Raw genomic sequence first — 15,846 nt, forward strand, 5'->3', positions numbered from 1 at the left:
TGATTTCTCAGATTATCTGAGAAAACTTGGCTTAGTCCAGGTACACTGTTGCAACAGTCGTTTGGCAGGAGGAAGATAATCACTCAAAACTTAGTTCTTTCTTCAGCGTTAAAAGGTAACTTAGGCACACATTTTCATGTCCTAAGGTAAGGGAGTATTTTTACCAAGCCACATAATGTTCTAATATAAAGGAAAAAATTGATAAATTTGACTCTTAAAATTTAGCAACCTTTATTCATCAAAAGAGGAACCAACAGTGCATCACCATGAATAATTAAAAGCAAACCATAGAGTATAGAGAAGATATTTCCAGCATGAATACTGATAAAGGGCTCATTAAGAAAAAAATCTGATTAGAAAATAGACATAAGGCTTCTCAAATGAAGACATTAAAACATAAGTATAAAAGGTGTTCAACCTCACTAGTAATCAGTAAAAGCAAAGTAGAATATCATTGGGGTACCATATCATACTGACTCAGTTGGCTTACACATCTAATAATATTATACCAATTGTTAGTTGGGATGTAAAGCAAGGGGGGAAAAAATCTCATACTCTGATCATGAGAGTATAAATTAAGTTAAAGATATTCGTATCCTAAAACTTTGGCTTTTAGATGGCATGGCCTAGAGAAACTCATGCTTATGTGTGCCGTGGTGCTCATAATCACTGAGAAAGTTTAAAACAGTCCCCAGCCCTTCATTAATATACTGGATAAATAACTTGTAATTTATACATTAGAATACTGTCTAGTTGAAATTGAATAGAATTACAACTACATACAAAAACATTAATAAATTATAAAGATACAGGATGAAATAAGCCAGTCAAATTAGATTACAGGGGCCCACAAAAGTAGGTTTACAGTTTGTATAAAGAATGTGATTCCATTATATAAGTTCAACATCAGGGACATTTTGCTTAGAGAAGCAAAATGAGCTGGAAAAAAATAAATAAATAAAGGAGAGAATTGTGATAAAATAGTGAATAGAATTACTAGGAATCTGTCTTCCCGCCTAGACAGCAATTGAACTGGCAGAATCTGATGTACAGCAGGGTTCTTAAATAACATTTTGTCCGTCATTTCATTCTAATATAGATGAGATGCAGTAGGAACCTAACTCTTTTTTTATATCAGTTAGCTTATGGTAAAATTGGCTTCATTATACATTGTTTTACTTCAAGTCACAGAACCTATTGATGCTGTTAAGTGAGGACTTACTGTAACTGTTTTTGGAATTTTGTGACCATTAAAGGCTTGAAAATTCCAGGGAAGGTCTTAGATTGCAAATTGTGCTTAATTTGGTTAATTTCAGAGCCAAATTTTTCACCCATCAGCCACTGTATGCAGCTGTGCATGTTTTGGAATGGTTTGCACACAACTTGCGGGAATCATAGTGGACAAAAATTATCTGTTCTCCAAATATCATGCATCTGTGTTCTGATCAGTAATTGCTGCTTCAGATCTGAAAGGTGCAGGCAAAAAGGCAAAAAGCCATTATGATTGTCCCCAACCCCCACCCTCATCCCAACCTCACCGCCGGTGATTTCCATGCAACTTAATAAGGCAGCACCCTTTTTCCTTCCCTTCATTTTTCTCGTCTTTCTCCTTTTGGAGCCAGACATTAAAGACTAGGACATTAAAAAAAAAACCCTACATTTACAGGGAAAATTGGAAAGTGACTGCACATGCCAAGGGAAAAGTGCAGAAAAGATCTGAGAAGACCTTTTAAGTTTACATCTCAGGCTGATAATTGACATAGACACAGTCTACAACAAACAAAACATTTACAAAAACAAAACAAAACAGCAAACCCTGGAAATGGGGTAGAATCTGATCTCCACAGTTGCCATATTATTAGATTTAAATCTTCGGTTTTCAACAACAACAAAATTACAAGGCATTTAATGAAACTGCAAAGTGTGATGTACTCAAAGGAAATATATAAATCAACAGAAACTGTCAGTGAAAAAAACCTGAAGGCAGATTTGCTATACAAAGATTTTAAAACAGCTGTCTTAAAGATGCTCAAAGAAGTAATGGATGCTGCACAGAAACCAAAGAAAACAATGTCTGAACAAAATGGAACTATTAGTAAAGAGAGAAAGCCTAAAAGAAATAATGGAGCAAAAGTACAATAACTTGTACAATAACATGAAAAATTCACTGGAAGATTCACTTGCAGAATTGAGTTGGCAGAAGAAAGAATTGGTCATCTTGGAGATAGGGAAATGAAAATTAGCAATAGGATGAATAGAAAGAAAGGGCTGAAGAAAGGTGGACATAGCTGAGGGGGTAGTTAGACACCAGTAAGTGGACCAACATACACATGTGTGAAGTCCAGAAAGAGAAGAGAGAAAAGAGCAGAGAGAGTATTTAATGAAATAATGGCTGAAAACTCCCCAAATTTGATGAAAGACATGAATATAAACATCTAAGAAGCTCAATGTCCACCAAGTATGAAAAACCCTAAAAGACACATTATAATCAAATTTATGAAAGCCAGAGACAAGAATCTTGAGAACAGCAAGAAAGAAATGACTTGTCATAAGGGATACTGAATAATGTTGTCAGCAGATTTCTTATGAGGAACTTTGTAGGCCAGAAAGCAGTAGGGCGATATATTCAAGTGCTAAAAGAAAGAATTGTCAACCAAGAATCCGTTATCTGATAAAACTTCATCAAAAGTGAGGGATAAATTAAGACATTCCCAGATAAATAAGAGCTGAGGAATATGTTTCCACTTGGCTTGCCCTGCAAGAAATGCTCAAGGGAGCCTGCAAAGTGAAATGAAAGGATGCTAAACAATAACTCCAAGCAGTCTGAGGAAATAAAGATCTCAATAAAGGTAAATACTTGGGCAAGTATAAAAGCTGTTATTATAAGTATTGTTGCAACAATGGTTTGTAGCTCTACTTCTTGTGTTTTCTACATGATTTAAGAAACTAATACACTATTGAAAACAGTTATTGGTTTAAAAGTTGGTATTACAGTAACATTAGTTTATAATTCCGTCTTGTCTACATAATTTAAGAGACTAATGCATTTAAAAGAATTGTTCATTTATGGTTTTGAATACACACTGTATTAAGATGTGCTTTTGTAACAATAATAAAAAAGAGTGGGGACAGGGCTATACAGGAGAAGAGTTTTTCTGTCTTGAAGGTAAGTTGGTATAAATTCAAATTAGAGTATTATAATTTTAGAATGGCAAGTCTAACTAACCCCTGTGGTAGCCACAAAGAAAATAGCTGTAGAATATAGACATAAACCAACTAAACACAAAAGTAATGTAGGAAATGAGGGAAAAATCTATTAGACATAAATAAAATAAGTAATACAATGACAGAAGTCTAATTTCAGTAACAATTTTAAATGTAAATGGGTTAGCTCTCCAGTCAAGACAGAGATTGGCAAAGTGGATAAAAACATATGATCCGGTTATATACATTTATATAGGTTTTCTCACTGTCCTGATGTAAAGCATTTTTATGAAATCTTTCATAAGCCAAAATGGCTTAAATCAAAGAATATCCCTTGCTTTCAAGAACGGTAACTTTAGCCACTTGCTGTCACCAAAAACCTACATTGGTATAACGGCTTTTTTTGTAAAAGTGAAAACCCTCTACAGGTTTCTTCTAGTTAGTGAAAACAAGTACTCAATGTAGTCTTTTGTATTATGCAAACGAGAAAGTGGGGGTACTTGTATTGTTAAAATGTCAGTACCACCCAAAGTGATCTACAGATCCAGTGCAATCACTATCAAAATCCCAATGATTTTTCCTTTTTTTTTTTGTAGAAATAGAAAAAACCTATCCTAAATTCATATGGAATCTCAAGTAACCTCAAGCAAAACAATCTTGAAAAAGAATGAACAAAGCTGGAACAATGACATTTCCTGTTTTTAAGACTTACTTCAAAAGACAGTAATAAAAGTAGTACATTATTACTACTTTTATTACTGTCCTGGCCGGTATGACTCAGTGTTTGAGCCTTGACCTGGGAACTAGAGAATCCCAGTTAGGGCACATGCCCAGGTTGCTGGCTCAATCTCCAATAAGGGGAGTATTGGAGGCAACCAAAGATTCTCTCTCATCATTGATGTTTCTATCTCTTTCTCCCTCTTCCTTTATGAAATCATTTAAGACATATATATTTTTTTAAAAATAGTATGTTATGGGCATAAAGATGTTGGAGACAGATGAAATAGGAAAGAGTCCAGAAATAAACTCTCACATACAGAGTGTGGCAAAAAGAGGTTTATGCTTGGTTGTATGGAAAAATACAATCACGTATAATAATAAAAGGGTAATATGCTAATTAGACGGGACGTCATTCCGGATATCTTTCTGGACCAAGTCCGGGTGCCAGGTGCCTGCCTGTGGCCAGAGCGAAGCCAGGGTCCCTGGCGGCGGCTGGAGGGAAGCCTGAATCCTGAGTGCCAGAGGGAAGCTGGTCCCAGCAGCCGGGGAAAGGAAGGCCCACTCTTGCATGAATCTTGTGCATTGGGTCTCTAGTTAATAAATAATAGTGCAAGGATAAATTGTATTTCCCATACTCACAACTGTAAGTCTACTTTTGCCCACCCTGTTTATGGTTAAATTATTTTGACAAAGGTACCAAGTCTATTCAAGGACAAATGGTGATGAGAAAACTGCATATTCCATGAAAAAGAATGAAGTTGGGCCCTTATCTAACACCATATACAAAAATTAACTCAAAATGGATCTAAGATTGAAACGTAAAACCTACACAATAACATTCTAAGAAGAAAACATAGAAAAAAAGTTTTATGACATTAGATTTGGCAGTGATTTCTTAGATATGATGCCAAAGGCATGGCTTAACAGAAGAAAAAGTAGACAAATTGGCCTTTATGAAAATTAAAAATTTTGTGCATAGACACTACCAAAAGAGTAAAAAGGCAACCCATTAAACGGGAGAAAAGATTTGCAAGTCATACACCTGATAAGAGACTAATAATATCCAAAATTTACAGAAACCTTCTTAAAACTTAACATCAAAAAGAACAAGGTGTTTAAAAACGAACTTGAATAGACATTTCTCCAAAGAAGATAAACACGGGGCCACTAAGCACACGAAAAGCTGCTCAGCATCACTAATCACCAGGGAAAAGCACATCAAAACTACGAGGAAATTCTACCTCATATACCAGGATTGACTGTCAAAAGAAAATCCCCAAACCCAGAAAATACAAGGATGTGGAGACATATTGGAATCCTTGTTCACTGTTGGTGGAAATGCAAAATGGTACAGCTGCTGTGGAAAACAGTATGGCATTTCCTGAAACATTTAAAATATATAGGACTGAAAGCAAGGACTCAAAAACAGATATTTGTACACCCATTTTTATAGCAGCATTACTCATAGTGGCTAAATCATGGAAGCAAACCAAGTGTCCCATCAATGAAATAATCAATACACAAAATCTGGTATATACATACAATGGAATATTATTTATTTTATAAAGGGAGGATATTCTGATATCCTTCAACATGGATGTATCTTGAGGACATTATGCTAAGTGAAATAAGCCTGTTATAAACAGAGATATGCTGTAATAATTGTACATTTCTCTGTCTGTAACTGGCATAAGAAAGTAGAATGCTGATTGCCAGTCCTGTGTGGAGAGGGCAGTGGGGAATTATTGTTTAACTAGAGGCCCAGTGCATGAAATTCATACAAGAGTGGGCCTTCCTTCCCCCGGCTGCTGGCACTGCCTTCCTTCTGGCACCTGGGACTCGGGCATACAGGACCTGGGCTTCCTTCCAACCCTGGCTTTGTCTGGAATGATGTCCAGTCTAATTAGCATATTACCCTTTTATTATAGATAGACTAGAGGCCCGATGCACGAAATTTGTGCAAGGGGCTCAGCCCTCGCAGCCGTGATGGCTTGCCAAGCCCTCACAGCTCCAACTTTGTCCAGAGATCCTGCTGCTGTCTGGTTTAATTAGCATATTACGTTTTTATTATTATAGATGAGTATGCAGTTTCAGTTTGGGATGATAAAGTGAAAACAATAGAGTGGAGCAAGGAGGGAAATCTAAGATTATAATGATGTGTTGAGGAGGAGAGGAATGGAACAAAGTACCTGTTGAACTGTTTAATTTGGCCAGAAGTTCCACCAACGCTGAGCTTACTCTCTAGTTGGCCCATGTCTGCTGGGATGCATACTTTTTGTTTCTTGTGTAGTAATGCCCATGCCCTGGCCTTTGTTTTTCTCTACTTGAATAAAACTTGCTTTGTTCTCACACGCACAGAAAAAGTTCAGCAAGAAGAACAGAAGATGTCATGCGGTTTTTTTATAAAACTATAACTACATTACGTTATTTTCCTATTCATTCATGTTACTTACCGTACTTTTAATACCTTGCTGTTATTTTCTCTGTTTCAGACTTTGGTGTTAGTGCTTTTTTAGCAACTGGTGGTGATATTACTCGAAATAAAGTGAGAAAGACCTTTGTTGGAACCCCTTGCTGGATGGCACCTGAAGTTATGGAACAGGTACTGTGTGTTTTAAAATGGTTTAGGGTTTTGTTATGGAATTGAAAAACACTGAGTAATGTTTGCTTCTTTTTGGTATAGGTTAGGTTTGGGAAATACACATATCTGTTCCTTGGTTAAGACGTTTGTCCTCCCTTAAAAACCCCAAAAAGAAACTAGAACTTTACGAAGGACATATGCAACTAGGATTTATACTAAAGACAACCTAAGGAATAATACCTGTATAATGAAGATTGGTTTAGTAATATTTTTCTTAATACAAATTAAATGACCTAATCTTTTAAAAAATATATATATTTATATTGAAGTCAGAGAAAGAGAAAACATCAGTGATGAGAATCATCAATTGGCTGCCTCCTGCACACCCCGTAACCAGGAATTGAATCCTGACCTCCTGATTCATAGGTCAACACTCAACCACTGAGCAACACTGATCAGGCATTATGACCAATTTTATATTTTTAACCAGGCATTATGACCAGGTGTTTTTCATATGGAATTTATTAAACTTGCTTTTGTTTATTTACATAGTATTTCTTTAAGTGAATGTACCATATTTAACGATTTCCCATTGTTGGTGAACATTCATTCAGTTTGCTTTTGTTTTTTCCTATTCCCAAGTATATTTAGCTTTTGCCTACTTTAGATTATATGATTGGTTTAAAGCTTATGAACACTTCCATGTTTCTTGACACATGTTGGAAGCTACTTTTTTTTTTTTAAATATATTTCATTGATTTTTTACAGAGAGGAAGGGAGAGAGATAGAGAGCTAGAAACATCAATGAGAGAGAAACATCGACCAGTTGCCTCTTGCACACCCCCTACCGGGGATGTGCCCGCAACCAAGGTACATGCCCTTGACCGGAATCGAACCCGAGACTTTTCAGTCCCCAGACTGACACTTTACCACTGAGCCAAACCGGTTTCGGCTGGAAGCTACTTTTTTAAAGTGCTTTGAGGTTGGTAAAGGTGATCATGTACATCTTTCTATTTTCTGCAGGTCCGAGGGTATGATTTCAAAGCTGATATCTGGAGTTTTGGGATCACAGCGATTGAACTGGCCACAGGGGCTGCTCCTTATCATAAGTATCCACCAATGAAGGTGAGGCTTATACCCCAAGTACTACCCCAGCTTCTGTACCAGTTCCTTTTTAGAACCTTTCTTCATTTGATGTTTTTACTCATGGAGTTCTGCCTGCATTCCTTCTAACTCCTGTAGCAGTTAAGATCTGTAATAGATTTTTGGTGGTTAGTATTGAATGACTGTACCTTGTAGCGATTCTCTTTATATGATGACTGTCGGTCTCCTGATGCTAACTGGTTTGAGATTAGGGTCTGATGCCTCTCATTTTAGTGTGGGTTCCTTACAGACACCTTTAATGGGGATGAACAGCCTTACTGGGGATGGTGATCGATTCTACTTCATAAGGTTGCTGGAAAGGTTATGAATTAATAGTAATTATAGCTGACATTCATTGAGCACTTATTTTGCCAGGCACTGATTTAAGTGCTTTTTATAATATATCTTAAGTAAGATAATCCATGCAAAGTGATCATGTGCCATACATATGTATTATTTTTAATATTGAATAAAAGTTTGCTTAGAACATTAAGCAGTTTTTATTAAAAGGCCTATTATTTCCTGATGGTAGTAGTTACCTGAAATGTAGTTATTAATCCTGTCCCCAACATTAGTAACAGAATGAGTGTTTTGTGTTTAAGATGGTGCTACCAGCCAAAACCAGTTTGGCTCAGTGGATAGAGCATCAGCCCGAGGACTGTAGGGTCTCAGGTTCAATTCTAGTCAAGGGCATGTACCTTGGTTGCAGGCACATCCCCAATAGGGGGCGTGCAGGAGGCAGCTGATGGATGTTTCTCTCATCGATGTTTCTAACTCTCTCACTCTTCCTTCCTCTCTGAAAAAAATCAATTAAAAAAAAAAGAGGAAAAAAATCACCCAAGTCCCATCATATAAAATGACTTTCATTACATGCATCTCTGTGCATTAAGCTAGTATGTTGCCATGAAAGTCCAAGAACGAACAGATGGACAGGATAGGCAAGTTTGTCAGTTGTTGTGGGAATGTAGGAACAACGAGAACTAAAAAAAGGCTCCAGCTTTGTTACCTAGGACATCATTAGTGATTTCAAGGATAGAACTATCTGAAGAGTTCTGGGAAGAGAAGGCCAGATTACAAGTTGAAAGAGAGCCATGAATAGGTAAAGTCAGCAAGTTCACACTCTGAATTTTGTTATGGTTTTAATTTTTTTAAAGGTAGTTTGGCAGAATAGGAGTGGGGACAGAAGACATGAAGAAAGGAGTCTAATCAAAGGACATACAGTGTGCCTGACTATCCTATAGCCAACTTCCTATAGGATATTGTTTATGTGGATAACTTTGGATTCTGAACAACTGCTCTAAGTTCTGGATTCTGAACTTTCAGAAAATAATATCTGCTCATATGTTGGGGGTTGTCCATGTTAAAATGTCGTGGTCACAGTATTTAATTTTACTTTACTGAGTCTTTAGAAGTTTTTATTATATTGAAAATTCTTACAGGTTTTGATGCTGACACTGCAGAATGATCCTCCTTCTTTGGAAACTGGTGTTCAAGATAAAGAAATGCTGAAAAAATATGGAAAATCATTTAGAAAAATGATTTCATTGTGCCTTCAAAAAGATCCAGAAAAAAGGTAAATATCAGATAAGGCTTACTTCTCTCTTCATCTAATATGTTACAGAGAACTATTTGTGCATATGAAAGAGAGATGAACTTTTAGAGGATAGAATGAGAAGGTTCAGAGTATGTGGATGTAACAGACACATACATACATACACATGTATACTAGATGTACCGGTTAATAATGCGGATTTTTTTCAATAGATGGAGTTACACATATATTGATACATATGCGATTTGATATGTATGCTCTTTTGTTGTATTGACAACAAGCTTCAAAACTTCTTATGTCAAATTTGCTGAAGGTGTTAACATCATAGATAGTTTTACACTTAAAAACGTCGAATTTTGTGCCAAAAAAAGAGCATTTGCAGGAAGTTATAATTCATTATTTTGAAGAAAAGTTCTGCTGAATACTTTGGAAAGCTTACGGTGAACATACTCTATCTCAAGATACGTGTGCATGCTGGTTTAATGCTTTAAAAGCGATGATTTCTGTGTGAAAGACAAAGAACATCCAGGTCAACCGAAAAAGTTTGAAGACCAACAATTAAAAGCATTATTGCATGAAGATGCATGTAAGACTCAGAAACAACTTGCAGAAATATTAAACGTTGCTCAGTAAACAATTTCCAAATGTATACAAGCAATGGGAAAAATTTTAAAGGGAGGAAAATGGGTGCCATTTTCATCAACTGAACGAAAGACAAATGGAAAATCGAAAAGTCATCAGTAAAACGTTTCTTCTGTGGCACAAAGGAAAGTCTTTTGCATCGAATTGTGACTGGTGATGAAAAGTGGACTTATTTTGAGAATTCTCAAATGCACAAAATCATGAGTTTATCCAGGTCAACCATCAATATCAACTGCAAGGCCAAATCGCTTCGGAAAGAAGATAATGCTCTGCATTTGGTGTGATCAGGAAGGTGTGGTGTATTATGAGCTTCTAAAACCAGGTGAAACCGTTAATACTGATCACTACCGACAACAAATAATCAATTTGAACCACACTTTGATCATGAAACGATAAGAATGTTCCAGAAGACACGGCAAAGTAATTTTGCTTCATGATGACACACCATCACACACTTCAAAACCAGTTAAAGAAACGTTAAAAGACCTTGCCTGGGAAGTATTAACCCACCCGCTGTATTCACCAGACCTTGCTCCTTCAGATTGAAAATTGGGTCTCTGAATGGTTTGCCTCAAAACAAGTAAAGTTCTATTGGGATGGTATCCACAAATTACCTGAAAGATGGGGCAATATGTAGCTAGCGATGGACATTACTTTGAATAAAGCACTTTTAATGTTTCTCTTGAAATTATCATGTTTTCTTTGATTACAAAATCAGTTATTATTAACCGGTACATCTATTGTAGTATGTATACACATTTATATATATGTACCTATGGGCTTTATAGGAAGGATTAGAAAGAATGTGGGAGATACAATATTCAAGGAAATAATAGCTGAAAATATTCTAGAATTGATATACCTATATCCTCAGGTTAAAGACCATCTCCCAAAATTCCAAGCAGCATTCCCCTTTTCCACTTGGACACACGGTCATAAAACCACAGGACACAAAGGCAAATAGAAATTCTTATTTCACTGCACACTGAGAGAACAGATTACCTACTGGGGAATGGCCAGTAGACCACTAGCCACTTCCCCAATAATAACATTTGAGGCCAGAATATACTGGCATAATGCTGAGAGAAAATATCCCAGAATTCTCCAACTAATCAAATTAACGTTCAAGAATTAAGCATAGAATTAAGATATTTTCCAGACAAAGATTACGTTTTCCAGTTATGTTTTAGCACTTAAAGAACTCTTATAAATTGTATTTAGAAAGAAGGAAATGATCCTAGGAGAAAGGAATGAATTATAAGAAGCAATATTGTGCCAACAAACTATTGAAAATATTGAAAACTTGACTGAGTGAAAAAATAGGGATGGTAATGACTGTGGTCAGTGTGCATTTATTCTGTCTGTTACTCTGTGGAAATCCTTTGAGGCCCTGGTTCTCAAGCTTGAGTGCACATGGGAATCGCCTGGAGAATTTGAACAACTAATGATCCCTGGGTTTGCCCCACTGGTTCCCCTCTAATTGGTGTGGGGTGCAGCCTAGGCATCAGGATTTTTCTCAGCTCCCAGATATAATGCATGGCAACATTTAAGAACCACTGTTTTTAGGGAGTTGACACGGTGATCCTGAACCTTAGAGAAGTGGTTTGCTCAGGATTACATGGTTGGTGTGTGGTGTAATCAAAACCAGGCTCTTAAGTATAGTATTGCTTGTTCTTTATTCTCAATCAAACTCAGTTAAATATTTGTAAAGTTGGTAATGATGCCTTTATTCAAATGAAGTAAGACTCTGCACAGTTGAGTAAAATAGAGTTTAGGTTGAATGTGGGGAATATCTATTAAATGTAGAGTATTTTTAAGGGAAATGGTGAAATCTGTTTTTAATATAAGAGAGGGATATGCTAATTATCTGTTACACCCTGAGGAGTAACGGCCGGATCACAGGAGGGTGTGGCAGCGAAGTACCAGCGGGCAGTGGAAAGCTACAGGAAGGGCAGGGCAGCAAGCAAGTGGGAGGCAGAGAGCTCCAGGAGGGGGCTGGGCAGTAGGCAGAGAGCTATAGGAGGGCGGCAGCGACCTACTGGCGCACGGATCCGTGCACAGAGCTACAAGTTTTTAATATGTAGCTACCTAAGTTGAAGGCTAGCAGGCAGCCACATAGCAAGAAGCAGAGAACTTTGTGAGTTTACATGTATTTTTTTTTCTTTTAAAAATATTTATTTTGATTGTTGACACTATTGCAGATGTCCCCATTTCTTCCTACTTCGCCCAGCACCGCCCTGCCCCCTAGCCCCGTGGCTATCACACACTGCTGTCGGTGTCTAGATGTATTTTTGTGCCTCGTTAAAGTAAACATTTTCTATCCTACTTCTTGGGAAATAATATTAAATAGCAAATGTATTGGAAGCCACTGAGAAATCATGCTTCCAAAAAGAAATTTCACCTAATAACTTAGTCAAAGAACCTAAAATAATTATTATCAGGACATTTCTCTATGAATTTTTATTCTACTCAATGTCTTATACCAAGTTTATCTTACTTTTTTTTTTTTTTTAAAGCAGGTTAAGGAAAGTGGAGTATACTGATTTTTATCTTATTGCTTTAGAAATTATTTTCTCAGTTTTGAAGATAAAAACCCACATTATATTTGAATTAACTATAAAAACTTTTTTTTTTCTTTCTGGTTTTAGACCAACAGCAGCAGAATTGTTGAGGAACAAATTTTTCCAAAAAGCAAAGGTAGGAATTTCTAACTTCTGATTTTTGTGTTCATTTTTATCTTCCTCAGTTACCTTAAGTAGGTTTACTGCTCAGAAGCTGTACTATGTTAATATGATCATGCTTAGAAGAATGGTAGTAGTAGATCAAATAATTGCAGAGGGTGCCATTTATACAGTCTTTGGTAATTAAGGTACATGATTTAGAATAAGTTAATTTATTTTTCATATAAATTAATTTAAATGTCAATAGATTAAACTTATAGCAGGAACAATGAATGTTAAATTTTGCCATTATAATCTATGAAAAATGCTGAATTCTCATTTCAAGGTTTATTACTAAATTACTAAACATCTTATTTCCTAAAGATGTCTGATAAGTGGGATGTTACTGCAGTTGGAAGTATGGGACCATGATCCCAAAGGACATATGGTATAAAGCAAACTTTTCATAGATAATGGTTCCTAACAATACACTAAAGCTGTCTCAGTTTATAAACCCATGCTAGCAATATTCTAAAGAGCTTCAGAATTAAAAAATGGAAGCGTTTCTTGAATTTCTTTATAAAACAGTTAATTTGTTACATTTTAATTTCTTTGTTAATAAAAGCTTCTTTGTCAATAAAAACTTGTTAGAAGAAAAAATACTTATTTTTCCTCTCCAGAATAAAGAATTTCTTCAAGAAAAATTACTTCAGAGAGCACCAACCATTTCTGAAAGAGCTAAAAAGGTGGGTATTTAACTTGGTTTTCCTGGGAAATTGCTTTGAGTAGATTTACTTTTGCAATTTGAAAGTAACACTTTGTTGCCCTGTCTGGTGTGGCTCAGCTGGTTGAGCGTGGTTCCATGAACCAAAAGGTCACTGGTTCGATTCCTGGTCAGGGCACCTGCCCAGGTTGCAGGTTCAGTTCCTGGTTGGGGTGCATACAGGAGGCAACCAATCGGTTTCTCTCCATCTCTCTCTAAAAATAATAATAATAATAATAATAATAATAATAATAAAATTTTTAAAAAAAATAAAGGAAAAGGAAAAAGTAATACTTTGCTAACAGTCTGAGTATTACTCATTTTCTTTAGCATCCTTTGATTCATTCAGTAAATATCATTAATCTACTGAATGTCTACACATTACTCTGCTATCTGCTATTGATGAATTAATTCTAAACTGTGTTAAATCACTATTTGCAACTACCAGAGTGAGTTGTGAGATTGGGCTCTTTTCTTACACCATACAAAAGTATTGAAGATACCACTTCATATCCACTAGAATGACTGTAATAAAAAATACAGACAATAGCAAATATTGATATAGATGTGGAGAAGTTGGAACCCTCACACATTAATGGAAATGTAAAATGGTGCAGCTGCTTTAGAAAGTAGTTTGGCAGTTCTCCAAAAGGCTGAACAAAGCTGCCATATGACTCAACAGTTTTACTTCTTGGCATATCTAAGAGAATTGAAAACATGTACTCACAAAAATATGTCCACGAATGTTCATAACAGTATTATTCATAATAACTAAAAAGCGTAAACAACCTGAATGTTCATCTACAGATAAATGGATATGTAACATGTCATGCATCTGTTTAATGCAAAAAAAAAAAAAAAAAAAGAATGAGGTACTAATACATGCCATAACAAGCATGAACCTTTAAAAAATTATGCTAATTGAAAGAAATTAGTTACAGAAGGCCACATATTGTGAGATTCCACTTATGTGAAATGCTCAGGTTAGGCAAATTTATAGAGACAAAGTAGATTAGTGGTTGCCTAGGACTGGAGGGATTTCAAAGAAATAGGCAGTGACTGATAATGAGGATGGGTTTTGGGGGGTGAGGTGGAGAGGAAGTGATGAAAATAATCTAAATTTCATTGTGGAGATGGTTTTACAATTCTGAATAAAATGATTGTATTATTAGTATATACCTTAAATGGGTTAACTGTATGGTATATGAATTATCTATAATAATTTATAATAATAAAAGCATAATATGCTAATTTGACCAGACAGCCTTCCAGATGACCTCCCAGATGTAGCCGGGGCTATGTGGGAAGCCCGGGTCCTGAGTGCCAGGGCAAAGTTGGTGCCAGCAGCCTGGGGAAGGAAGGCCTAATCTTGCATGAATTTTGTGCACCCGGCCTCTAGTATCTCAATGAAAAAAAAAAAGAGCATTTAGAGGATGGCAGCACCACCAGCAAAAAGCTCTTGGGACTTGAAAACATAGGAGAAATGAAAAAAATCAGTACAAAAGCTGTAGAGTCAAGTTTAGGAAGTTTCCCAGAAAATGGAGCTACAAGGCCAAGAAATAGATAACAGGAGAGTAAGTGCAAGAACAGTAAGAGGATCATTTAAAAAGATTAAACAGCGGGGACCGGTTTGGCTCAGTGGATAGAGTGTCGGCCTGTGGACTCAAGGGTCCCAGGTTCGATTCTGGTCAAGGGCATGTACCTTGGTTGCAGGCACATCCCCAGTATGGGGTGTGCAAGAGGCAGCTGATCGATGACTCTCTCTCAACGATGTTTCTAACTCTCTATCTCTCTCCCTTCCTCTCTGTACAAAATCAATAAAATATATTAAAAAAATAAATAAATAAATAAAAAATAAATAAAAAGATTCAACAGCCGGGACCGGTTTGGCTCAGTGGGTGGAGCGTCGGCCTGCAGACTCAAGGGTCCCGGGTTTGATTCCGGGCAAGGGCATGTACCTTGGTTGCGGGCACATCCCCAGTATGGAGTGTGCAAGAGGCAGCTGATCGATGATTCTCTCTCATCAATGTTTCTAACTCTCTTTCCCTCTTTCTTCCTCTTTGTGAAAAATCAATAAAATAGATTAAAAAAAAAAAAAAAGATTTAACAGATGAGTAAAATGAATTCCAGAAAAAGAGAACTAAAACAAACCAACAAAAAAACAACCCAGAAGAAAGGAAATTATTGAAGAAATAATTCTGGAAAAATTTCTAAAACTAGTGGTCATGAATTTCCAGATTGAAAGAGCCCAAGTAACCAGCACAATGAATGAAAACAGACCAACACTGGGGCCCACGACCATGATAACTCAGAATACTCGAAAAGCAAAAAGCTTGTCAGAGAAGGAGGAATGGTCACAGCAGACAGGAGCAGGAGTCAGAATGACCTTAGTAGCACTCTAGGAACCAGATCACAGTAGAGAGGTTATGTTTCTGGCCCAGACTTTCTCTTAACAGGGAAACTGTCAGTGAGATGTAGAGATGGAATAAAGATATGTTTAGAAATGCATGGCTTTAGTAAGTGAGCCAGGCTAATAATAGTGGAGAAAGTGCCAAAACCAAGAATAGGGAAGTCACATGAT

At 36.5% G+C, this 15,846-nt stretch overlaps 1 protein-coding gene across 4 annotated transcripts in view; it reads left to right on the top strand.

The window, feature by feature from the left end:
• OXSR1 (oxidative stress responsive kinase 1) overlaps positions 1 to 15,846 on the top strand; it is a 66,707-nt gene that overhangs the window by 34,720 nt on the left and 16,141 nt on the right. For all 4 annotated transcript variants that reach the window (XM_045579418.1, XM_045579419.1, XM_036431878.2 and 1 more), the window contains exons 6-10: positions 6,417 to 6,526; positions 7,529 to 7,630; positions 9,088 to 9,221; positions 12,491 to 12,539; positions 13,183 to 13,248. In XM_045579418.1, the coding sequence (XP_045435374.1) occupies positions 6,417 to 6,526; positions 7,529 to 7,630; positions 9,088 to 9,221; positions 12,491 to 12,539; positions 13,183 to 13,248 (461 nt within the window). The remainder of the gene's footprint in view (positions 1 to 6,416; positions 6,527 to 7,528; positions 7,631 to 9,087; positions 9,222 to 12,490; positions 12,540 to 13,182; positions 13,249 to 15,846) is intronic.

The sequence above is a fragment of the Pipistrellus kuhlii genome, unplaced genomic scaffold (assembly GCF_014108245.1).
Source record: "Pipistrellus kuhlii isolate mPipKuh1 unplaced genomic scaffold, mPipKuh1.p scaffold_m20_p_11, whole genome shotgun sequence".
NCBI lineage: Eukaryota > Metazoa > Chordata > Mammalia > Chiroptera > Vespertilionidae > Pipistrellus > Pipistrellus kuhlii.